The sequence below is a fragment of the Miniopterus natalensis genome, chromosome 7 (assembly GCF_054644295.1).
Source record: "Miniopterus natalensis isolate mMinNat1 chromosome 7, mMinNat1.hap1, whole genome shotgun sequence".
Lineage (NCBI taxonomy): Eukaryota > Metazoa > Chordata > Mammalia > Chiroptera > Miniopteridae > Miniopterus > Miniopterus natalensis.
The window spans coordinates 17,241,616-17,268,537 of NC_142087.1; the positions used below are offsets into that span (position 1 = coordinate 17,241,616).

Below are 26,922 nucleotides of genomic sequence, written 5' to 3' on the forward strand. Positions count from 1 at the left end.
ATCATTAGGTGAAAGACTGGTGGGTAGTTTATAATGGATGGATTAGAATGCCTGCCCCTGAATTTACAGATCAATCTTAAAATCACAAAAAGAGATAAACAGACATTGTATCTCCCAATGTGATGCAGTAGGCAGTATATAATACTACCCACGAAGTAATCTTACCAAAAATTCAAATCTCAATCTGATCGAGATTCTAGATCTAACTACTAGTTTAGGAGCTGTAGGGAAGAGATAGCATGATAAACAGCATTACAGTGAAAGAGATCAGGGAAATATAGAATGTGGTAAACTCCTCAGAACAAACAATATGATTTATTGTGGTAACCAACACATATGGTCACAGTATCCCACACTGCAGCATTAGACAGAATCCATGAGAAGGTGGCAGGCTGCACATGTGTGAAGCTGGCTGGAGCCTATGCAGAACTGAGCGAGGCAGCAAGGACTGGATTAAGAAACAGGTGAGCCTGAGAGGATCTGGCAGCAATGACTGGATTAAGAAACAGGTGAGCCTGAGAGGATCTGGCAGCAAGGACTGGATTAAGAAACAGGTGAGCCTGAGAGGATCTGGCAGCAATGACTGGATTAAGAAACAGGTGAGCCTGAGAGGATCTGGAGGTGTGCACAGAGATGTTGGGCAGGATGGGGTGGGGGGAACCAGGGAAATTTGAATGCCGACAGGATATTGAGGAATTATTGTTTTATTGTCAACTTTTTGTGTGATAATGGTATAGTGGTTATGACATTTCTTCAGACCATATCTTTTAGAAAGTCACACTGAAGTACTTATACATGAAATAACATGATGTTTGCAATTTCCTTCAAAATAATCCAGTTGGTAAGGAAGAGTAGATGGAGGCATAGTTGAAACAAGGTTGCCCACAAGTTCTATGCTGATTTTTTTAAAACTTCACTAACATTCCTGTCTTCAGAAGGTAGAGCCTAATTTCCCTCCCCTTGACGGTGGGGTGCAGTGACGTGTTTCTAATGTATACAAGGTGGTGGAAGTAATCTTGTGGGTATCCCGACACTAGATCCCAACAGTCATTGAAATTCCTACCTCATTCTTTTCTGGATCATCTTGGGGGGGGGGGGCGCGGAAGCCACCATGCCCTGAGGACACTCCAGCAGCTCTATGGAAAGGTCCACGTGGCAAGAAACAGATGCCTTCTGCCAACATCTTATCAGCCATAGGTGACAGGTACCTTGGAAGAGATCCTTTAGCCCCAGTTAAGTAAGGCTTGAGATGACTGCAGCCTCATGACAGAGCCGGAGCCAGAACCACTCAGTTAAGTCACTCCTGAAATCCTGACCTACAAATAGGAGATAACAAATGCTTATTACTATTTTAATTTGCAGAGTTGGGATAATATGTTACGCAGCAATGGTCAACTGAAATGAGTTAGTAATTGTTCAAGCTGGGTGTTGGGTTCATTGTACTATTCTATTTTTGTGTATGTTGATGTTTTCCATGATAAAAATGAAATATTGAATTCCTATATTATATATGATATAAATGATTTCTAGATGGATTAAAGACTATCTGTAAAAAAGCAAAAATGCCTAGTAAATTATCATCTTTGTTACCTCAAGATAGAAAAGAATTTCTTAAACAAGACACAAAAGGCACAGACTATAAAGAAAAGGTTGTTAAATTCACCTACATTAAAAATAAGAACAATTTATTGAATTATACCATAAAGGAGCTGAAAAGATAAACTACAATTTGGAAAATATTTGCCGCACATATAATGAAGACAAGATTAGTATCTAAATATATAAGTAACTCCTACAAATCAATAAGAAAAAAATAATAGAACAAAATAGAACAGTGGTCAAAGGATGAGAATGCACAATTCACAGAAGGGGACACCTAGATGACCAATAAACAAAAGATTGATCAACCAGGATCTGCATGTCTGTGTTGGTCCCCATGAGTAATTAACACATACTCCCCTAGTAGCCCTCAACAGTGAATGACTGGATTTGGTATATAAATACCCCTAAATACTCCAGCCCCCTTGCCTCTAAGGCATGTGTCCCACACCATTACCCAGAGTTTCCCCTGTAGCATTAAGCTCCAATTGCTCACACTAGTAACTAGCTTGATAAGTAGACTTTATTGACTTCCTTTCCCTTCCAGGTCTCCCTTCCCCACTCCCCACCTGCTTCCTGGAGTTAAGACCCATATTAATCCTTGCCGCAGGGCTTTCTTCTGGGGACACCTAAACTAATAGAAAATTGTTGAAGCTTCCTTGCCAGTATGAGACAGAGTTTGAGTCCTGGCAACAATGTGGGAACTTTCCACATGAAAAAAAATCTGTAACCTGCCTTGAAATGCATATGAGAGAAGGGGCCTGAAGGCTTCATGCCAGTCTTGAGGGTAGGGGCAATAGGCACAGACTTCAAAGCTGTCCCAAGCCCAGGACTGACTCACAGACTTCCTGTAGGTTTGCTTTTTTCTGTCCTTAATTAATGAACTTTGTTCATAATTAATGCCCTTGGCCCTGAATTGCTGGGGTTCATAGCTAAATCTTCCTTGTGCCTTGAGCCAGTTTTGATATGCCGATCTGGCTTCAGCCTGTTTAAGTTGGTAAACACTGCAATCTGGGCCACACCTCTAGTCACGGACCAGGCTTTTGGTCAGCTGCTTCTGTACACAGGGTTACTTGCCACCATCCTCCACCTTGGGGTTCCTGCCATAGTCACAGTATAGGTGGATGCAAGAACCACTTCGCCGTGAAGCCTGTGTTGCTGCCAGTGACGTCTCAGATAATGGGAGTTGGTGCCAGGGGCTCAGAAGCAACATGAGATGGAGACTTCTGTGTAGGATCAGAAGCCTTAATCACTACATTTGTGGTCTGTATCAGGGCCTTGGGCAAGCACTAGAAATAGAGATGGTGATTCTGGTGGCACCAGGACAGTGGGCTTTAATGGAAATTAGCTTGAGGAGGAGATGGCTTCTCTGGGAGCCAAAGCAGGAAAGGAGAAATGGACATCTTCTGTGGGTTTGCTATATTGTCTCAGTATTAACATCTCCCGTCATGGTGTTGGGTGTGTGTAGGTGGACTTCCAAATTCTTATTGCCTGTGTTAGTTATCTATGGCTATGAGACAATTTACCCCCAAATTTAGTGACTTATAACAACAACGGTTTCTGAGTCAGAAATTCGAGGGCAGCGTTACTAGGCAATTCTGGCTCAAGGTCTTTCATGAGGTCACAGTCAAGATGTTGACCAGGGCTGCCAGCATCTGAAGCCTTGACTGAGGCTAAAGGATCCACTTCCAAAATGACTCAATCACAGGGTTGGCAAGTTCGCGCTGGCTTTTTTTTCTTTTTTTTAGTGTGTGTGTGTGTGTGTGTGGAGAGAAAGAGAGAGAGAGAGAGAAACATGAATGTGAGAGAGACACATTGAGTGGCTACCTCCCACTTGCACCCTGACTAGGCCCGAACCTGCAACCGAGGTATGTGCCCTTGGCTAGGATCAAACCTTCAGTCTGTGGGCTGACCTCTAACCACTGAGCCAAACCAGCTAGGGCCAAGCTGACTCTTAATGGGAGGCCTCAGTTCCTCCCCACTTGGGCTTCTCTACAGGCAGCAGACACATCCTCATTACAGGATGGCTGGCTTCCTCCTCAGCAAGTGAAAAGAGAGGAAGGGAGGGAGGAGAGAGAAAGAAAGAGAGAGAGAGATACAGAGAGGTTATCCTTTGAAAGACCTAGCCATAGGGGTCATATAGCATAATTCTATCACATTCTATTTGTTAGAAGTCTGGCCTTCTAGGAAGGGGAATTAAATTCCAACTTTTAAAGGGCATATCTAGGAATTTGTAGACATTTTAAAAAAGCACCACATTGCTTCCAGTTCAATAGCAAACTGTAACTTGGATTGTAAAGTTTTTTCCAGCTTCTATTTCAGATTAACGTTCTTCTCTTATAAAATCAGTGATGTACAAAATCAGTTGACCTAGTTGACCTGGCAGCACAGGGTTAGTTCCCCAAGTAGCTGGCAGAGCTCCTGGTGGCTTCCACAGAAAAGCCCCACAAAAACAGGAAGTGACCTTTATATCAGCTCAAGGGACAAGACCTTGGGAAGAGATCACCAATTTAAAGACAGACCACTTGAAATTTCTACAATAGAGAACTAAAATGTTTTTCCTGTACATAGATATTATGAAAAAAGTAATAGCATTAAAGGCAATTGGATTTGCTAAAGACAACACAAAGGACTTTAAATTAGAGGTTCCCAAACCGAAGCCATCCTTTTTGATAAAAATTTCTTGTAATTGTAAGTAACAACCTGTATTAGTTTCCTGTGACTGCTGTAACAAATTACCACAAACCCAGTAGCTGCAAAACTTCGTATGACCTAAACTCAGAAGTCCCAGCACATCACTTCCTCCACAGTCTATTGGTTAAGCAAACCCTAACTACAGATTCAAGGAAGGGGTGTGTGTGGGGGGGATTAGGCCCCATCCCTCTATGTAAGAGAACTTGCAACTACCTTTAATATACCACACAGAAGTAGAAAATGTAGGAAACTCCTTGGCAACAACAATAAAGGAGAAAGAAGATAGCAAAATTCCCCTTCACCGGTCAAGGCAAGATTTTGTCTGTTTTTTAAGGACAAGATAATTTGAGCACTTTCGAAGGCTAAGGCAAAAGAACAAGCAGAGGGAATAGCTTGAGGGAGTAAGAAAGAATGTTTGCTGCATCAAGGTTCAAAGGCAGCCGTATTGCTCTTCTGTGTCTGCAAACCATTTCCTTGCCATCCATGAATGTTTGGTAAAATAATGTGCAACGTCACAGCCTGGGTTCAGTTTTGCTGTGGGGAGTGAAGGCAAAGTCTGATTCCACTTCTAGAAGACAGGAGTAAGGGGGGCAGTGCCTCCTGAAGCGAGGGCATGGCTCCATGTCAACCTCCCCATCTGACTGGGGTCTTGCCAGAGTCTAGGGCCGTGTCTTCTATTTTCCTGCCCGGTCCTATACATTCCCATGTAGGACACCGCAGCAAAAAACAACCTGCAACCAGAATGCCAGCGGTAGGGCCTGGGCCAAACAGTAAGTTTCAGGAAGGAAAAGGAGAGATGTGTGGGTGGAAAGCTGAGGGTGAGGCTGTTGTGCAGTTCAGCTTCACCAGGCTTGCAGAGGAAGCAGATGAGGAAGGTCAGACCTGCGTACGGATGTTGGGGTATATCCTAGAATCTAAGAATTCTGTGCTCTGAGATAAAGCTGAGAGTCTGCACAGGTGGATGAGGGACATGATTTGTCTCTAAGCAACTGCAAGATGCCCAGACTCTGAGGCAGCTGCCATCAGAATATTCCTCACAGCACGGGTTTATGTCAGACAATGCTCTGGTTATCTATTGCTGAGTAACAGACCTCTCTAAAACTTACAGGCTTAAAACAGCAGCCACTTTTTCATTTCTCAGGATGTTGGATAAGGCACAGGAGGAAAAGCTTGCTTCTGTTCTAGGCTGTGAGGAACAGCCAAGCTGGCTGGAACAACTTAGCTGGCCTCTTCCCTCAATGACCGGTCCCTCAGCTGGGATGGATTCAGCAGGTTCATGTGTCTGGGCCTCAGTTCTCGGTGATAACGGCGTCCCTGCTTTTCTTCAACGTCATCTCTGCACAGGGTCTCTCTACAGCAAGGTAGAAGAGGGGGGGGAGCCGTTTAGCATGATCAAGGGCTCAGAAATCAAGGCTGCCAGGCGCTCTTAAAGCTCGGATCTGGAACTGGCACATTGTCGCTTCTGCCGCCTTCTATTGGTTAAGTGGAGACAGGGTCAAGGACCACACAAGGTTATACTGCCAGAAAGCATGTTCCATTGGGGGGAAGGGGGGATCAAAATAATAAACTACCTGACAAGAAGGGGTCTACAGGCAGACTTGCGTGGGCCGAGGGTGCTCCAATCCCTAACTTTGTGCTGCCCCCTCCTCCTCGGAGGTGATTGGAGGGCACACAGTGGGGAGTAAGATTAACCCCAAGCTTCCTCCACAGAATGGGGTCTGATCTGCTGCTGGGTCGGCCCGAATCAAGCGGATTCATTTAGTCTGTTAAGCATTTACTGAGCACAGTCTACGCACCAGGTTCTTCACACGCGTGTTATTTCGTTATTCCTGTTTCACAGGAGAAAACAGAGGCTCGAATGCAGCGCCTAGCACCACACCGCGACGCGGCCTCCCAAGCTCTCGTCACCCCGCAGTTAGCGCTGGGGCCGCGCGGGGACGCGGGCCGGGGCCCCGCGAGGGCGGCGCTCGGCACGGCTGGCTCGGTCAGCAGACCGGCCGGCTCCCGGCAGCCAGCGGGAAGGGAGCGCTTCGGGACGGCTACCCCGTCGCCGCCCTGCCGGGCGAAGGCAAAAACTAGGCCGCTAGGGTGCCTTGGCACGGGGACCCGGGGCGGGAGCGGGGGTCGCAGGGATCCCCAGACTGAGGTCAGACGCCCGCCGTCACGACCCCCAGCGCCGGACGCCCGCGGCCTCCGCGCCCGCTCGCGCGCACGCACCGGCCGGCCCCGCCCGCCGCGCAGCTCTGGCTCCGCCCCCAGGATTGACCGCCAGAGCCACCGTCCGCACTGCCCCGCCCCGCACGGCCAGGCGACGAGGAGCCGGCCGTGCGGTGTGTATGTGTTCGCGGGGCGCCGTCTCAGCCCCGGGAAGATGGTGGCGGCGGCGGCGGCGACTGAGGCGAGGCTGAGGAGGACGACGACAACGGCGACAGCGCCCGCGGGAAGGAACGGCGGGCGGCCCCGGGACTGGGACGCAACCCAGGCTGGGAGGCCGGGGCCGGGGGCCGGGCTGCGCCTCCCGCGGCTGCTGCTGCTGCTGCTGCTGCCGCCTCTGCTGCTATTTCCCTGGGCTGCCGAGGCCGCGGCGGCAGCGGCGGTGGTATCCGGCTCAGTCGTAGCCGAGGCCAAGGAATGTGACCGGCCTTGTGTCAACGGCGGCCGCTGCAACCCTGGCACCGGACAGTGCGTCTGCCCCGCCGGCTGGGTGGGCGAGCAGTGCCAGCACTGCGGGGGCCGCTTCAGGTGAGTGGGGGGGGGGGGGGTCGGGCCCAGCCAGAGGTTGAGGCTCGAGACAGCTTCAGGCCATAGGCGGATGCCAGACAGAAAGTGGGGAGGTAGGGCCGCCCCACGGTGTTTGAGGACCATTTGCTTCCGGGAGATCGTCGTCTATGGCCTGGAGTCTTTCTGTACTGGAAGATGAAAAGGTTCGAGGCAAAGGTGGGGGTACCCCCAAAGGGGTTTGGGTGCGGCGGGCTACATGGGAAGAAAGCTTAGGGTCCCAAAGTATACCAAAGCCAGTCTCTGAAACTGGGTCTCTTTTGGATAAACGAGGTATGAAAGAAAAGGTGAAAAAGAGAGCTAGTCTTATTTAAACACTTCGTTTTAACATTTCCTTGTTTCCTAGCGCCCTGATGAGTTTCCCGACTGATTGGCTATGTGGTTTACTCTGAAAAAAGAGGGGCTTGGAAGTGATTTGTTTGCTGGAGATAGAAAGGAAAGGGTAGAATCGTGAGATATTAGAGATAGAAGAATCAGTGGTGTTGGCTAAAGGAAAGTGAGGAAACTAGCCCTTTGCAGCTCACTGGAGGCCTCAGATTGAAACAGGGTCTGTCGTGGAGAGTGCATAGAAGGTTTCTGTTTGCCCTGATTTCTGGGGAATATGGAGTTCTGAGTTGGCCTGGTTCAGGGCAGTACCTCTTGGAGAGATCACCCATTAATTAATTAGTGGTTATCTATTATTTGCTTCAGTTGTGCAAGGATTTCCAGATGATACACACAAATAGATTAGCCAGACTTTGGCCTAGTTCACAAGGAGTTTGGAATACAGCAAGAGAAAGGTATGTACACAAATAACCCTAGTCATAGGGCTGCAGAGCCCTGCACATCTTTGGCAGATATTTACTGAACACTTTTTAAAAAAATCCTCACCGGAGGAAAAGTTTTATTGATTTTAGAGAGAGAGGAAGGGTAAGAGGGAGAGAAACATCAATCAGTTGCCTCCTATATGCGTCCTGACTGGGGATCAAACCCACAACCTTCTGGTGTATGGGATGACACGCCAACCAATGGAGCCACCTGGCCAGAGCTTTACTGAACACTTTTGATCTCAGATATGGAGGAGTGAGGAAGTATGAGGAACAAGGGTCTCTGCTTTCATGGATCTTACATTCTAGTCAGGAAACAGGTAGTTAACAAGTAAATATATAACTGAAAGAAATGAACAAGGTAATTTAGATAATGGTAAATGCTTTCAAGAAAATAAACAGGATTGTCTGATAGAGAATGATCACTGGTGGGTAACTTTAGGAGATGCCTCTCCTTTAAAGTGACATTTGATCTGGGACCTGAATGAGGCGTTGGAGAACCCATGGGAATTTAGGGGTGGAGAGGTTGCTACTAACTGGAGGATGCAAGGGAGACTTTGAGGAGGAGGTGACATTGGATTTGAGCATTTGAGGCTAATTAGGATTTGGAAATGTGCAGCTGGGAAAAAATTCCAAATGGAAAGAAGGATGCAAACAAAACTGTGGAGACCAGAAAATAAAGTATTGCTGGTGCCAGGGTTTATGGAAGAGAGCTGTTAGGGAGAAGTTTGGAACAGTGGAATTGTAGACTGATGTAATGTCAGATCTTCAAGGGAACTCAGAGGAAGTTGAGGACATGAGCTCTTTATTGTTATGAAGAAGCCAAGCGATTTCGCGACCAGTGTGTAGTGGGGCTGGCCTTGTAACGTAGGGTGTTCTGGCATGAATTAATATAATATAATATAATATAATATAATATAATATAATATAATATAATATAATATAATATAATAATATTATAATATAATATAATATTGTAATGTAATATAATATAATATATAATAATATATAATAATATAACATAATTATAATATATAATATAATATAATATTATTTTTTTGAGGGCTCTTCTGGGTTAGATTGTGAGGTAGAAGACAGACACAGTCCTGCTTTTGTGGAGCTTACCTTCTAGCTTGGGAATAAGGCATCCAGTAATCAAATTAGTATGATTTTGCTTGAGGTAATGGAAGTGAAGAGCAGGGGACAGATAGGACTTGACTTAGTTTGGAATGGTAAGTTTAGTGACTTAATAAGTGACTTTTGAGTTGAGATCTGAGGGGTGAGATGCTAAGGGCCAGCATGTACAAGGCTTGGGGATGAGAGGGATTATAGCAGGTGGGGTAGAAGGCCAGGTGGCTGGAACAGAGAGAGCAAAGGGGAGCATGGTAATACTGGAAAGGTAGGTAGGGACCAGGCCATGTAGATCCCTGTTGGTTGGGTTGAGTATTTTGACTCTTAGCCTGTGAGCAGTGGAATGGTATAGTTCATCTTGTTTTCATGACATTACAGGTTTTTTAGATTGGAGCCAGAGCAGAGATGGCCTTGAAGTTTAGGCTAGAGCATTTTGAATTTTGGGAGCTTCCAAGATCAAGTGAATGAATGGCTGGGTCAGAGGAAAGTTCTTCAAGTTCTGAAATTGTGGCATGGCATGATAGGCAGTGGGGGACCATAGAGTGGGGAGGGAGATGCATAGCAAGATCGGTCTGTCTGGAATGTTCAGAGTAGGTGGACTCGCTTTAAAGCATGAGTGATGGTGGGCAAATGGGTTGGAACAATTAGTGTGGGTCAGGACAGCAGTAAAGAGAATTTGAGATAGAATATGAGCTAGGTCCTAAGTGATATTGTAGAAGTAACAGATCTTTCTTTGAAACTAGTTTGCTCTTGGGAAAAGAGAGGGGGATGGTGAAGGAAAGAAAACTAGATTCTATCTTGGGTGATTGAGAAGATGGTGATATTAAAACACACAAGAACACTGGAGGAAGGGATCTGAGATGTTTAATTTTGCACACACTGAGATGCTTTCAGGGTATCCACCTGGCAGGACAGGTGTAAGCACTGGCGTTATCTATATATGAAGGACATTGCCAGGGGGAGAGAGCAGGTCTGAGTGTTCACATAGAAAGTCCAGAAGGACTGGAGAAGAATCACTTGTTATGGGGAACATGCAGTCCTGACACTGGTTGTCTCGGATGGTGTCACACTTGAGTGAAGGGGCTCCCCTGGTTATTGTGGACGCTCCATTTGAGCTGGTGTCAGTGTCCTTTCCTTTGACTTTGGTCCTGATAATTCCATTATATTTTGTGGGCTTCTGGAATTTGCATTTTTAAAAATGAAAGTAAGAGGAACTTATGTCTCAGGTCTTAAAAAAAACTTTAATTAAAATTTTAGTTGAAGGATTATTTTTAGGGGAAGAGTGAAATTCTGATTTTGATTATAGTGGTGTGTATCTTGATTTAACTTACAAATCTCCCTGTTAAACTAAGAGACATTAAAGGAACACCTTTCTGGTTTGTATTGACGTCAAGTCAGTGTGTTTTTTTCTTTTTGGTTTGTATTAACATCAAGTCGGTGTGTTTTTTTAAGCTTTTTAGTTCCATAAATCTTGTGTCATAATTGCTGTTATAAGGACTCTTTCATTAATTGAAAGGAATGTAGGATAATAGGAGGATTTGATTTTATTGAAGTTATCACTGAGTGCATATTACATGCCAGGTACCTGGTCAAGCATTTTCATATACATTGTGCCATTTAATCTTTAGGACAACTCTGACAGTGTATAAAATTTGGATTTTTGTGTGGTTATAGTTACAAAATCACTTAATTTTTTCCCAAATGAAAGATACTACAAAAATGATTAATTGCAGAGGATAAAGTTAATGGTGCCATTGTAATAAAAATAACTGGAATCTTTGGTGGATGATTTCTAAAGCAGTACCACTTTCATTCATTTTTATGTGAATCTTCATAATTCAGTGATCTTTTTTTTTCTGCTGATATAGCCGTTGACATTTTTCTTTAGAGGATAAATACCAAGTTAGAGAATAAAGTTATTAAGCCCATTTATGAAATGAATATGCACTTAATTTTTTTAAGTTCTTGCTATACAAAACTTTTGGGAGGGTAGAATAGAATAGCCTAGTGAATTGGAGCCTTATAGTTACCCATGATGTTGAGCTACCTTCTATAGAAGTAAAAGAAAAGAAGCATTTATTGAGCGTCTGTTTTGTGCCCAGCATATGCAGTACTAGTAGTAGTAGTCATAGCAGCAGCTGTCACCATTTTTCTAACATCCATTTTTTCCAGATGTTGTGTCAAGTGCCTTTTAGGAATTACCCCTTTTAATCCTTAGACTGAAGGCATTCCCATTTCATAGATGGGTAAATTGAACCTGGGAGATATTGAATTACTTGCCCAAGGTCACACAACTTATGAACAGTTGTGGTTTGAGCTCAGGCCTTGTCTAATTCTCAAACCCATGCTTTCCACTGTACCATTTGGCCTCTCATTTTTACTGAGTGCAGTCACCCTTTATGAACCTTTGGAAGGGCTGAGCTAAAATCCTTTGAGAAACACCTTGGGCCTGTCAGAATGGCTCCTGCAAATAAGGGTGAAGAGAAGAAGGACCGTTCTGCCATCAACAACGTAGTGACCAGAGACTACCCTATCAGCATTCACAAGTTTATCCATGCAGTGGGTTTCAAGAAGCATGCCCTTTGGGCACTTAAAGAGATCTGGAAATTTACTATGAAGGAGATGGAAACTCCAGATGTATCACTGACACCAAGCTCAATAAGCTCTCTGGGCCACAGGAATAAGGAATGTCTCATACTATATCTGGGTGCAGTTGTCCAGAAAACATAATGAGGATGAAGATTCACCATACAGGCTCTATACATTGTATACTGGTCACCACTTTCAAAAATCTGCAAACAGTTAATGTGGTTGAGAACTAACTGCTGATTGTTGAATATAGTTATAAAACTGCCCCCCAAAAGTCATTTTTGCCTAGATGACTGCCATATTTCAGCAGCAAATCCAACTTTAGATAACCAGAGGTAAAAATTTAGGAGCAATTCATTGCTCTTTCTGTTTATTCTTTTTTCTAAAGTCTTAGAAATTTGTTCCTTCCCATTTCTCTTGTTGCCATTCTAGTGTATCTCGTCCTTTACCTCATTGCTGACCTGCCTCTGGTGCACCCTGCTTGGTCTCTTGTGCCTCCAGAGTCCATTCTACACTTTGTCACATAATCCCCTGAAAACATGTCACTATCTTGCTCAGAAACCTTTTTTTTCACTCCTCTTATTACCTGTAAAATGACTGTCAGCAGAAGGCTCCCACTGCCTTATACATTTTACTTTTTCCAAAACAAATCCTTCCACTTTATAGTTTTTCTTCATATTTGCTAATTTCAGCACCCTTCCTCCTCCCTGCCCCTGCATTCTTCTTTGCTTATCTAGATTCTACCCTAAAGGCCCATCTTCAGTTCTCTATAATCTATAATAGCAAACTCTCCAAAATCATACCTGTTATCTTCTTTTGAGATGAGTTATCAACTCATTTAATTCATAGATAGCTTCTGAATGAATGATTATTATGTCTTAGGTGCTGTGCATGCCTTGAGGATATGAATATGGGTAAGAATCAGGCCCTGCTTTCCCATTGGAGAGCTCATAATTCTGAAAAGACAGCTATGTACACAGGCAGTTAAAATTTAATAATAAAAATACAGGCAGTATGTAGTGCAGGATTAATACGTGGTGGAGAGACTAACCTTTTGAGGGCTGTGGTGGAAGTCATCACAGAGAAGAGGACATTTTGGGCAGATCTGAGAAGTTTAGTGGGAATAGTGAATCATGAATAGTGGGGGAGAAGGGCATTTCAGGAGCAAAGAGCTTGTGCAAGGAGAATCATGGACTGTCATACTCAGTATATTGGTTTCCTATGCTTGTTGTAACAAAGTGTCACAAAATGGGTGGCTTAAAACAACAGAAATTTAGCCCTGGCTGGTGTGGTTAGAGCATTGGGCCACCTACTGAAGGGTTTCAGGTTCAATTCCCAGTCAAGGGCACATGCCTAGGTTGCAGGTACCTCGGTTGTGAGTTCATTGGAGGCAGCCACTCGATGTGTCTCATGTGGATGTTTCTCCTTTTTCTCTCTTTCCCCCTCCCCCTCCATTTTGCTCTCTCTCTAAAACAAACAAACAAACAAACAAACAAAATTAATGGAAAAAATATCTTCAGGTGAGGATTAACTAAAAAGGAAAAACAAATTTAATCTGCCAGAGTTCTGGAGGTCAGAAGTCTGAGAAGGTGTTGAGGGGCCATACTCTCACTGAAGACTCTAAGGGAGAATCTGTTCCTTGCCTTTCTCTTAGTTTCAGGAATTGCCAGCAATCCTGGGCATTCCTTGGCTAGTAGGTACATCATTGCAATCTCTGCCTCCATCATCATTTCAATCTCTCATGACACTCTCCTTGTGTGTCTCTCCTTGTAAGGACACCAGTCATATTGGATGTATAACTTGAGTACATCTTAACTTGAGTACATCTGCAAAGACCACTTCCACATAAGGTCATATTCACAGGTCCTGGGGGTTATGACTTCAAAATATTTTTGGGGGACACACAATTCAAACCACAACACTTTGAGAATTCGAAATAGTTGTTAGAGAATAACTTGTAAGGGAAGCATTGGAAGGTGATAATAGCTTTCCCTCTGCCTTTCCTAAAACTTTCAGCTTCAGGGTGTATACTTGACCTAGGTTAAGCTATCAGGTCATTCCAGTCTCTGGCTGCAGTGCTTGTTTTGAGGTAGGCATGTAATCTAAGCTGACTCAGAACTTGCTGGAGGCCTCTCTATGGGTATTTATGAAGCAGATGCTGTCATCTGCCTTCTCTGTGGTGAGGATGTAGGACCTAGAACTGTTATAGCTGGTAGCGTTGCTGTTGTGATAGGAGCCCACCTGAGGTCAGAGCAACTCCTAGAGGAGGGAGGATGGCAGAGGAGTGGAGCTGGAGACCTTATGACTTTCTGAATCTCTGGATCAAGCCTTGCCTGAACCCGCACTTTTCAGTTTTGTGAGGTACTACATTTCTTATGCCAGTTAGTGTTGGAATTCCTGTCCCTTATGATGTAGAGTAATTCCTAACATACAGAGGGACGTAGGGCCAGATTATGAAAGTCTCTTTATATTCCATACCAAGGAGTTTGGGTCTTATCCTCTTGGTGTTGATAATGTGGTCTAAATTCCAAGTCTCCCAATGTTCCAATTTTGATGGGCATATGATCTAAGTTACCGTAGGTAATAGTTGTAGCTTGTTTCTTTGAAACTGCTTAACTGGGATTGCCAACTACCAGCTGGAGATGAGACTGTTCTCACTGCCCTGTACCTCAGCCCTGTTTAGCCAGTTTTACAGTTGAGGGCTCATTAATTGTCACTCTATTTGTAAATTGTATGGGATACTTTTATATTTCTATAAAAGTTCTTTTAGTGATAGCCTCTCAACTCATACAAATTTAAGAGAAAAAGATGGGAGAAATTTACTGGTTTATGTGACAGAAAAGTCAAGGGGATATTGTTGGTTTCATGTGTGGCTGGGTCCAGGAGACGAGTTGGTCTCACTCCCTCTATCCCTTTATTCTTTACTGACCTCACTCTTGGGAAGGCTCTCTCCATGTAGTGATTCCAGAAGCTAAAACTGGCTTAGCATTCTCCTGAGTTGAGTACCTGCTCTAGAGTGGGGAATGAAGTCCAGCTTCATTAAATGGCATGAACTGAGAAAGGGGGAGCAAGAAAGGAGAAAGGAAAACACATGCAGTGTTACCGGAAAGTGGGGCCAGTGCTGGGCAGGTGAGAACAGTGACATCACTGTGTGTTCTAAGAACCCGCCATTTGGTGAAGATAAGTGTTGATGATGAAAATTGGGAATGGTCTGGAAAAATTGTATCACAAGTATAAAATGCTGGTCCCCAGTTTATCAGAAATTCACTCACTCATTACAAGGACTTGTGAGGGACCCACTAGGTGGAATGCATTATGCTGGCTCTTTGAGATTACTATGTTGAGGACTGTCCTGTGTTGAGTTTCAGTCTAGTAGAGACAAGTCATTGAATGGCAGTTATTCATCTCTTGGTTTTGTAATGGGGAATAGAGAGGATTATGGGAGGAAGCAAACAAATACGTAATTGTGTGAAATTATGCTATGTTGGAAGTAACCTTAACTTTATATAAAATATTTACATAATAGATACTTTAAGTTTTTGGTTGATTCCTGGAAGATAGAGTTTACTTATTTGAAAAGTAAAAATATGGTTATTGAGTAAAAGGAAAAGTTGAGCATGAATGTCTTAATATAATTGCAGAAGTTATGATATGTCTGAAAGCAGGTATCTGACATTTAAACTTTACCTTTGCGAGAGGTTCCCAAGATAAGCAAATATTTTTTATTTACTACAATATACAGGACAGAAAATATATAGGTGAAAAGCAGAGTATGTTTATGATCTAACAGTTTTTTTCTAAATATGATTAACTGATTTAATAAATATGTAGGTTATCTTTGTCTTGAGAATTAAATATAAAAGTATTTACCTGGAACTGTGTGGCTGAACAGTATGAAATCATACTGGTTTTTCTCTTTCACACAACCTTGTTTCTAAAACTGAAATGAAACTGTAGTTGTATTTTTCAGAATAATTGCATCTGAAAACTTATCAGCCACTGACTTGTTGTGAAGCTTGTTCCCACTTCTCAGATTTCCCAAATGCACTGTGGCAGAAGTGACTCCCATCCCTATATTATGTACTAATCTAATCCTTCATTTTGTTACTTTCCTTCCATTTTTCCTTTTTTCCTTTATTACTAGCCTTTTCTGTTTTGTTCTCCTCAGGGTAACTTTCTTATATTTGCCTGCTTTTTTCTTTCTCCTTGTTTTATTGATGTCATAGCCCTTTAATGGCTTTTCTTTTAGCACTTGAGACCATGTTTTGATTTTTATCCTTTCAATTTTTAATTCTGTAAGTTTTTTATTTTTTCAAGTTACATTTTGAGTGAACTTTAACTCTAGTTATTTACTTGCATGTTTTCTCATCTAGAATTCTATCTTTCACTTATAGAAGTTAATTTTTGTCGTGGTTGAATTTGCCATGGCTGAATTTATTCTTCTAGAATTTGACATTAACGTTGTACAGTCATTAAGTTGAATGCATTTTAAAATTAATTCCTCTTGATCCTTTTTTGCATTCTAATTAAGAATTTTCTAAATTGTTTATTAATAAACCTATAGGTTTATTAAATCTATTAATAAACCTATAACCATTAGGGGCTGAAACTTTATCAGGTGCTGTTAAGACACACACAAGTCACCTCTCTTCACCAGTGTTTCCTATATTTTTGATTCACAGATCCTTTCAGAAAAATGTATGCACTTCTGGAGTGTCTTAGGAATTAAAAGATAATTTTTAAAAAATGCATCCTGTTTTGTTTTTTTAATCTTCACCTGAGGATATGTCTTAATTGATTTTTAGAGAGAAAGGAGGTGGGGTGGGGGGGTGAGGAGAGAAAATAGAGAGAGAGAGAGAGAAAGAAACACCAGTGTGAGAGAGACACATCGATGGGTTGTCTCCTGCCCATGGCCCAACCCAGGTTGGGGATGGAACCTGCAACCCAGGTACGTGCTTTTATCAGGAATTGAACCCGAGACCCTTCGGTGGGAGGGCCAATGCTTTAACCACTGAATGGTGATAAGATGCTTTTAAATAGAGTAAAAAGTAATTTCTTACAGATTTTAACGTACATCTTAAATATAATTTGTAATGATATTCACAATACAAAAAATTTGACCTTTTCTCTGTTTAACATGTGGTACATGTTTGATATATTTTAAATTAATGTGTAAGGAAAAGCATGATTTATACACAAATAAAACAATGACATTTTATTTTGGGATCAAATGTATATTAAAATAGAGATTGAATTTGACTCTGCTTTGTGCTATAGAAATAGACAGCTTTCCTCTTCTGATGTTTGGTATTCATGCCTTTGTGCCCGAAACATTATTTCTTAGAATTTTTTTGTATTTTGTTTCTAAGTGATAAAATAATAGTGGTTTTCAGCTATTTGTAGGCATTTCTCTGCAAATAGCATGTTCCCTGGGTAGATTTTTCCCCCCTAAAATTGAATAAAAACACCAAACTGTCTATAATTGTCACTTAATTTTCCCCTTTTGACAATGGTTTTTGAAGTTAAAAAAACGTTTTGCAAAGCTATACAAGGATTTTGATTAGGTTTAGCAAGTTAATCTTGAGGCAGATTTTTAGATGCAGATTAATTTTATGTCCTTCCATAACTCGTATTTAAATATCATGTCTTATGCTTCTCTTTTAATAGATGCCATTACTGTCTTTTAATTGGAACATCATTTGGACTACTGGTTGAGCAACATTGAGCAACCCTGGCCAAGTAACTGGTTGCTTTAAGGCAGTCGTGTTTGGTGCTGGTTCAGTCTCTCTGGACTGACTGTAACATCCTTTTAATATGAATTATTTCAAGCCTATGGAAGAGATACAAAGAATAATAAAATGAATATCTTTGTACCTACAACCTAGCTTTGCTGAATTTCCTTCATAGTAATATTTTTATTACTCCATAGTAATATAAGTATAAATTACGTAATATAGAATATTACAGATAGCAACCAAATTCCCTGTGTTACCTCTCCCTAATCTTGTTTACCTTACTCTTTCCCTAGAGGTAACTAGTATGATGAAATTGATGTGTATTATTTCCCTTGCATGCATGTTTCTAGTTTTACTGCAGACACACACACATACACACTCTTGTTTCCAAAAACAAAGTCATGTTCTTCAAACTTTAAAAAGTAAACAAGCTTTTATTACCTCAGAACACATTTGTTAATGCTTTTGAGATTTATTTGTGTTCATAAACGTAGTTCTACTAGAATCTAGCTATATTCATTACAGAATTCCAATTCATTCATTGTTGTGCTGATGGGTATTTAGATTTTTTCCAGTGTGTGCTGTTACAAACAGTGCTACGTTAATATCTCTTTGTGTATGCATGAATGACTTTTCTCTAGAATAGTGATTTTTAAACTTTTGAAGCACCTCCAAAATAATTTTTTTTGATATATCTTTATTGATTTCAGAGAGAGATAGAAAATCAATGATGAGAGAGTTGTCATTGATTGGCTGCCTCCTGCACGCTCCCTGCTGGGAATGGAGCCTGCAACCCGGACATGAGCCCTGACCAGGAATTGAACTGTGATCTCCTGTATGCTCAACCAGTGAGCCACGCCTGGCTGAGCTAATTTTAAAATTCTGTTTACTTCCTTGCATGCTTTTAGGTTGAGATGGAGTTAATTTATACCATTAAAAAATGGATTTACATAGTTGCAAAGTATATCATTTTTGGTGTAGTGTAGAGTTACTGAAAAACACCCATTATATTATTTTATTCTAATTCACCCATGTAATTTTTTTCCTGGATTATAAATTCTGTCCAGTGATCTGGATGTTACGTTTCTTTGAATTGCTTTTTTTTTGCCTTTGCTCATTTGCCTGTTAGGGTGTTTGTCCCTTTTTATTGATTTATAGGAGTTCTTTATATATTCTAGATATTAATCCTGATATTATATATGTAGCAGTGATCTAGTAGTGAATGGCTTTTTAAATTTTATTTCACAATTTAAAAATTTTACCTCTAGCCTTGGCTGGTGTTGCTCATTGCTTAGAGCATCAGCCCGTGCACCAAAGGGTCAAGGGTTCAATTCCCAGTCAAGGGCATGTACCTGAGTTGCAGGTTCGATCCTGAGCCCAAGTTGGGGCGTGTGCAGGAGACAACCAATTGGTGTGTCTCTCTCACATTAGTGTTTTTCTCTGTCTCTCTCTCTCTCTCTCTCTCTCTTCCCCTTCCCTCCCTTCCACTCTCTCTAAAAATCAATGGAAAAAATATCCTAGGTTGAGGATTAACAAACAAACAAAAAATTATCTATGATTGGATATATAAATAAATGATGAGAAGGGACAAATCTTACAGAAGAATTCTGAATAATGTAAGTAAATATTTCCCTTTCTGGGGTGTAGTGCTAATTTCTCTTTATTGCTCCCCTTGAGAATAGCCTGGATTTAGTGACTCTTATCCAAATAATAGAATATGGAAAGGGGAAAAATAGTAATGATATAGGAGAGAAACCTGGCAAACACTTACCTTAACCAAATGATCAGGGTTAAGATTATAATGATAAGACATGTTGATCTCATGTGCTATCAGATATGTGATTAGGAGGGAATGTTGCCTATGTGTTATTTCCCCAAAACCCTGTAACTCCAATCTAATCATGTGAAAAAACATCAGATAAATTGAGGGACATTCTACAAAATGCTGGATAGTTTTCATCAAAACTGTCAAGGTCATAAAAACAAGGAAACACTAAGAAACTATTACAGACCTGAGGAGACAAAGGAGACAAGATGAATAAATGTAATGTGGTATCCTGGATTGGATGGTGGAACAGAAATTAGTACATTAGTGTGAAAACTGGAGGACTTTGAATAAAGTCAGGAGTTTAGGGAATAGAAATGTACCAATATTGGCTTCTTAGTCTCACAAATGTACCATGGTAATCTAATATGGTAACATTAGGTGAAACTGGTTAAGAGGTGTCTGAGAATTCACTGTATCATCTTTTCAACTTTTCTGTAAATCTAAAATCATATTCCAAAATAAAAAAGTTATTAAGAATTTTTAACTTAATTTTTTTGAATTTAAGATGCCATCATTATAAGATATACCATAATTTTAGGTACTGCTAAGGAAGAAAAAATCCAGTAAAACTGAGATATGGCATCAGTTTTAAGAAGCACCTTGGTTTCAGAGATACTGAATGAGAAAAAAGGCATATCTTAGAATAGATAAAATATGGACTTTTTAAAAAAAGACCATGTCCTCAGGTGAGGATTTAAAAAAAAAGAGAATGAATTAGAATAATATGTTTCCCCCCCTATGGATTTGAAATACACCTTAGTCATATAAAACATCAAATTTGTCTTAGTTGTTTTTAGCCCTTTGCTTCTCTAATTTCAGTGAAAGTCCTTGTTGAGATTTTGTTTGGAATTTCATCTGAAATTGAGATTAACCTGAGGAAATTTGTCATTTTTGTGATATAGAGTCTTCCCATCCAGACATGCTTTGTATTTCCATTTATTTAGGTTTCTTTTATGTCTTTAAGTAAATTCTTAAAACTTTTTTCAAAATGATATGATATACTTTTGTTGGATTTATCCCCTAGACACATAATTTTGTTCCTATGACTATAATCTAATTGATTACTATAGTGCATAGGAATGGAATTTTTATTGTTACCATTTTTGTCATTATAACATTAAGTAATATTTAGTTCATGAGTCTCTGTGGTTTTCTGGACAACTTGGTTGATCTGTGCTGAACTTACCTAGATCTAGGTAGGAGTTTGGCAGGACTCATTTGGTGGAGATGGGATATCACAACTACCTCATCCTCCTTGGACCAGAGACTAGAGTCTTAAAATCATGGTGATGGCAGAAGTGTGAAAGCAGAATTGATTTTCTCATATATTGAATTTGTCTAAAAAACTGTCCTAAATTTTTGTACTATTGATAGCTTGACTATGATTCTCCTGTTTTCTATGTTGATAATCATGCTGCCAATAAGTTGTGACAGTTTCTTTATTTACGATCTGTATACTCTGTGCTCCTTTTTCTTCTCTATTTCGCCCCCATACTTGATTGTTTGCTCATTTGCAAGCTCTTCTTATCTCTAAAAATTAGGGTACTTCAGGACACTCTCTGTGTATCTGCACCCAATCCTCTTCTGTATCTATACCTCATATTTAGATGTTCTTAGTCCCAGGACTTTAAACACAATGAAATAGAACCCTTGATTTTTACTCCAGGCCGTTTACTCAGCACAGGCCAAAAATCAGGGTGTTTTCCTTACGTATTCTTTTTTCCTTCCAAACTATCATCAAATCCCAACTAAACTTTATCTAAGGATCTGCTTGTATTCTTTTTTTCTTCATTTGTAGGTAGGGGCCAGATTGTGTATGTCTTTCTATTCTTAAATAACAACAAAAAATTCTGAAAAGTTTAAGGTGGTATACAAATAAAAGGTATTAGATGCCTAGCAGGAGCTGGAGTTAATGTCAGTTTCCGTAAGCTTCTTTTGTGTCTTTATCCTTGCTAATTGCCTTTCCTTTCCTTTCCTTTCATTACTGTATATTTATATGGACTCTTTGAAAGGAGTGTAGTTATAAGGAGTTGATTGCCAGTAGGGTTGGTCTTTGTTTGAATGTAATCCTATTTTGTGCTTTTTTTTTTTTTTGGTCTAATATTCAGGGCCCTGGGAGAGACTGGTTTATTGGATACATAAGAAAAATCAAAAGCATATACTAGATAGGGGAGCATGTGTGTGGGTGGCTGGATTTGCTTTCCAGGAAGAGATGGGGAATACGGCATGAGTGAAAGCACAGTTGAGATTAGAATGGGCATGGAGTGTTTGGGGGACAGTGATGGGAACTGGCTTATCAGGGTGAGAGGGAGGATTGACATTCTTAGTAGTCAAAATATCAAGATCAGGAGTTTAGACTTTATTCCATAATGCGTGCAGAGTCATTGTAAACACTTGACAAGGGTACTAACCTGGTGACATCAGTCCTCTAGGAATGTGGTTCTGGCTGTGGAATGCTTAGTAGGCTTTGTGGGCAGTTCATAGAAGCTGTGACAGTAGCCATAGTCTTTGGCAGAAAGGCTACTATGAATTGTTTGGACTTGGGGTAGAGTGTAGCAGTGGGAATGACGGTGAAGGGATGAATGTAAGGAATTCTTTGATGGCAGTTGTAATAAATTGGTCATACATTTGATGAAGGAAATAAAATTGAGAAAGAAGCTAACAAAGGTTACACTAACATTTAAGCCTGAGAGAATGGTGCTCTTTTATCATTTCAGGTGGACTGTAGTTGATGGGAAGAGATATTCCCCCATAAGATTAACTTAATATCTCAAGTTATTTGCTAAGGATATGTCTAGAAACCTAGAAGAAATGAGGGAGCACACAGAACACACAGAGCTAAATATAGTTTGTGTCAGAGCCATATTTTTTGATCCTGGTTTCTTTGCAGGGTTGAGTTTTGCTGGTTCTGGAACTCCTAGTTTTTGTTGTTGTACTTCCCTTTTATGCTCTGAGTTTTCATTGCTATTTAGAAAAACATAATACAAATGATCATTATATGGCTGCTTAAGGGAAAGCTTTACATAAATTATTGGACTCTCCTGGTTCTTGAATCAAACTAGGCATTCACAAGGCACCTTTTCATCTGAGGTGACAGAGAAGAGTTCAGATGTTTTCAACAAAGGCTCCACCTCCAGTTCTTTAGCATCTGAAATGCTCTTCTCTCCAGACTGTCATGGATACATTATAGGAATTTATTCTGGACTTTTTTGTGGTAAAGAGCTTAAAATATTTTGTTGCTGTGAAACTTTGCTGGAACTTCTTTAGGCAGCAAATATTATATGAACATCTATGGTGTTTTAGGCAGTAGAGAAAAAGAAGTAAATGCGATACGTCCTTGAGAAAATCGTGGCAGTCCCGTGAGTAGAGATATATTCCTCTGTCAGTGATAACCAGACCACATGATAAGTCAACACAGAAGGCAACACTCAGCTCAGTACAAAAAACATTAGGCACAGTTCCCAGAGTTCCAGAGGACATTTGAACTGAGATCTGAAAGGGTGGTTAGGAGTTTCGTAGGTGAGGAAACGAGGGAAGGGTGAAAGGAAGTTAAGTCTAGACAGAGAAGTCAGAATGTGCTAATGCATGGGGACTTACAGGCAGGTGAGTTGAGGGAAGAGAGTGACATTTGATACTGCTGCAGTACGGGCTGCTTAGTCTGGGGAGCAGTGGCTAGAGATAGATCAGGAGAAGTAAGTTGGCGTTGGATTGTGATGGACCTTTCATGCAGTGCTAAGGCAAGCAGGTCTTGACGTGATCAGATTAGCCTTTGAGGAAGATGACAGGTGGCTCTGTAGAGAACTGGCCAGATCAGAGAGCTGGGCTGAGTTGTTGCAGGAGACCAAGCTTAGATGAGGAGAATTTTAACTAGGGCATTGGCTTTGTCAGTGGGGATAGAAGAAGGGGGAAAATGAGTGGTTTTGTAGACTGAATGAATGGGTGAGGCAAAGGAAGAGTCGATAAGTTTTGAAAGATAGGGCAGATGATGACAAAATGGTGAAAAAAAGCAAGAGTTGAAAGAAGGGGACTAGTGACTGAAATTTATGACATAGGAAATATGAGTCTGAAGCATGGGTCTAGCTTTGTGCTGGAAACACAGCTTGAGGTAGGAGAGCCTAAAACAAAGAATTAAGGAAGTGTGGGTACATGCGCTCTCTCTGTCTCTCTGTGTCTCTCTCAAACAGTAACCAGCGGGAAATTCAATTACCCGTAAAACTGGAGTGGTTTCTGTGGTTGGTTGGTATTGCTCCTCAGGGACTTTGGCCTGCCTTTGATTTATCCTTGGTGCTGGCTTTGTGTTCAGGCTGCAGTACTTCTAGCTGTAAAATCTACTGTAGCAGAGTCCAGAGGGAGAAGTATCGTCTCTCTGGATGTCTCTTGTAGGGTTTCTTGGAAACATTTGCGGAAATGGAGTTTGGGGTACAACTTGGTTATAACAACTGTGAGAGGAGGGGGCTGGAATCAGAACTCTGCAAAAGCAGAAGAGCTTTAAGGCAGGGCCTGACCAAGAGGAGCTCTGGAGCAAGGATCATTTGTCAGAGTTGTTCCATGTTGGATTGAAATGCCCAGCCTTTATACCTGCTCGGGGGGGGGGGGGGGGGGGGGGGGGCTGCCCTGGGAAGGCAGCCCTGAAGGACTAACAGCTTGAGGCTGTCTGATCACCACACTTCTGGCTGCAGCTGACAGCAAGTCCTTCCTTGAATGGGCACATCTCTGTGTCTACCACACTGTCTTTAAGAATTAGAAAAAATATTTCCTAGAAGTCCTTCATCAGACTTCTCACATTTAAGTATTAGATTACATATTGTGAGAAAGACTAATAATGACCCCTCATAGTCTTTCTCCACTTCTCTAGTAAAGAAAGTCCTGATTTTCACTGGACTCATAGTCATCTGGGATAATGGCTACATTTCTTAGCCTCTACATTTAGGTTTGTCTAACTTTTGGCTTATGGTTAAGTTGAATTGTTATGTTTGACTTGGAGGGGGTATATGCCTCGTTTTCTTTTCCTCCTTCCTGCTGGGTAGAATGTGGGAATAATAGCTGGAGTTTGAGCAGTATCTTGGATTATGAGGTGGAAGCCACATGTTGAGGATGACAGAACAAGAAGATAGAACATTAGGTTCTTGATGATCATGGAAATGCCTTATATGCTCTGGATTGCTTTTTGGACTTTATATCTCAGTTAAGCCATTACTGTTTAGGTTTTTCTGTCAGTTGCAATAGAATCTAATCTTAACTAGGAATATACATTCCTTGTCAGTTATTGGCAGAGGACACAGGAAACCATGATTGGCTCAGACTAACATTTTGGAGGTGAATAAATGGGGGGGATTAGACATGGAGACATTTGTGTCCGTTAAATATATTAGAGGGAGAGAAGGGCATAGAGGTCAAGGGTTTTTCAGGGCATGATAATTGTGATAGACCATGGAATCTTAACTAGGGGAGTAGGAAAGTGAAATGTGTGGGCGATGGGGGATGAACATGGAGAAGTGTTAGTTTAGTGGATTGGAGGTCCCCATGGGGCTGATGACTCACTGAGAAGGGGGAGGAAGACTAAATGAACTGGAGAGAGAACAGATGGTAGTATAGGAGTACAGGATACCTAAAATGGAGATTTTTGGTAGTAGTGCTGTTACTGGTAATGACAAGACTGGTAATGGTCTGGCCCTGCCAAGGCAACTGCAGGCGGGACTCGAAATTCAATAAATCTGAGAGCTTTTTTTCATAGCTAATTTTAAGTTGGTAATTTTGTATGGTCAGCGAATGATGTTATAAATATCCAAGTGGCCTTTGGCAGAAAAAAGGTTCCCCACCCTTGACCTAGAGGGATGAATAAAGTGGGAGGGAAGAAAGATTGATGAAATTAAGACATGGAAAGTCTGGATTTTGGATGGAACATCTTAGATGTTGATGTAGTTGAGTGGAAGGCAGTGAACTAGATGCTAATGTCTTTAGTGAGCAAGGAGCAGTAACTGGGATCTCAGTAGATATCTAAAAAAGTGAGGGAGGCCCGGCCGGGCGTGGCTCAACGGTTGAGCGTCGACCTAGGGTCCAGGCGATCAGGGTTCAATTCCCGGTCAGGGCACATGCCTGGGTTGTGGGCTCGATCAACGACTCTCTCATCATTGATGTTTCTCTCTCTCTCCCTCTCCTTTCCTCCCTCTGAAATCAATAAAGATATATTTAAAGACAAACAAAACAAACAAACAAAGAAAAGTGAGGGAGGCTGATCCAGAAGAGCATCTGTTTCAGAGAGGCTAACATTGTTGATGGAAGAGGGAGGAAAAATTACCTGGAAACAATGAGGAAGGAATTAACATCCTCCTTAAATAATAAAAATTTCTGTATAACAAAATGTACTAGACATAAAGTATAAAGAAAAAAGCAAATTGAGCCCTGGTTGGTGTGGCTCACTGGTTAGAGTGGGTTTAATTCGCGGTCAAGGGCATGTACCTCGGTTGTGGGTTCACTCCTCCCCGTGGTTGGAGCTCGTGCGGAAGGCAACCAGTCAATATGTCTCTCTCACATTGATGTTTCTCTGTCTCTCCCACTCTCTGAAAAGCAATGGAAAAAATGTCCTCAGGTGAGGATTAAAAGAAAAACAACTCATATTTATAAATAAATACTTGTGGCCATTTTTATTAAACAGTATGACTTTTCTCATCTTATCTGGAAAGATTTGGATACGTTTTTCATTCATTTTTGTTGGTTTTAGTATATTTGTATCTCCTTAAGTGTATGTATTTGTTTCATCTGTATTTGTGGAATCTGAATATAACTATCCAGCTATTTCCTTCTGATTATGTAGTATGCATTAATGTACTCACTATGCCTAACTTGGATTGTATTGAGAATGAAGAAAAAGATATTAATATATAAAATTTTGATGGATTTAAGTTTTTTTGTATTTTTTTAAATTACAGACTAACTGGATCTTCTGGGTTTGTAACAGATGGACCTGGAAATTATAAATATAAAACGAAGTGCACATGGCTCATTGAAGGACAGTAAGTAGTAATGATTAATTTAATTTTTTTTCGGGATAGAGCTTGTTGTGACATTACTTTTCCTGTAAGTAAAATTAACAGTCTGTAGCATAAAGTACTTAAAATATTTTTTATTTGATAACTTCTTATTTTACAAGTCAATTTTATTTTTCTTAATCTTTATTTTTTACTTAAAAAAAAACCTTTTGTGTTGATTTAATGCTGCAGATGAATTGTACACATTAGAAATTTGTATATTTTCAGTTGTACTAGTTAAACACTGCTGAGTATTTTATTTTAATTTTATTTTTTTTATAGTTAAGATAATGTATTTTTTATTTTTCTTTAAAATATTACAGATGTCCCTTTTTCTCCCCAATGACCCATTCCACCCCGTCCCATCCCTTGTTGAGTATTTTAAATGGTTTGCTTAAAGCATTAGAAAATTATAATATTGTGTCATTTTTCGAAATACCTATTTTTATTGAGGGAAGGAAAGTTAGAATAACTATTATTTTCCAAACAACTCCTTCTCTGGGCTCCTATGCCCCTCCAGCTGTTGCCTTCTTTTTCTTACCTTCAACAAACCTTTAAAGCAGTGTTTCTCAAACTCTTTGGTTTCGGGACCTCATTACACTCTTAAATTTATAGAATCCTAAATAACTTTTGTTTTTGTGGGTTATAACTGTTTTTAAAAATTAAGCCAATATTAAAAATTAAAACTAAGAAATATTATTTAACTCATTTATTTAAAAACAACTAGCCCGGCC

At 40.8% G+C, this 26,922-nt stretch overlaps 1 protein-coding gene, 1 long non-coding RNA gene and 1 pseudogene across 4 annotated transcripts in view; 2 read left to right on the forward strand and 1 right to left on the reverse strand.

Annotated features, from left to right (window-relative positions):
• Window positions 1-725: 725 nt before the first annotated feature.
• Window positions 726-6,256, reverse strand: LOC107536405 (uncharacterized). The gene is made up of 3 exons (XR_001603133.2): window positions 6,090-6,256; window positions 5,400-5,644; window positions 726-1,316 (listed from the first exon to the last, which is right to left on the reverse strand). It is a non-coding gene; the product is annotated as an uncharacterized LOC107536405 (long non-coding RNA).
• Window positions 6,257-6,625: 369 nt separating this feature from the next.
• ATRN (attractin) overlaps window positions 6,626-26,922 on the forward strand; it is a 109,492-nt gene continuing 89,195 nt past the window's right edge. For all 3 annotated transcript variants that reach the window (XM_087818846.1, XM_016212080.2, XM_087818845.1), the window contains exons 1-2: window positions 6,626-7,035; window positions 26,090-26,173. In XM_087818846.1, coding sequence (XP_087674972.1) covers window positions 6,665-7,035; window positions 26,090-26,173 — 455 coding nt within the window. In that variant the 5' untranslated portion in view covers window positions 6,626-6,664. The remainder of the gene's footprint in view (window positions 7,036-26,089; window positions 26,174-26,922) is intronic.
• Window positions 9,578-16,401, forward strand: LOC107536404 (large ribosomal subunit protein eL31 pseudogene; annotated as a pseudogene).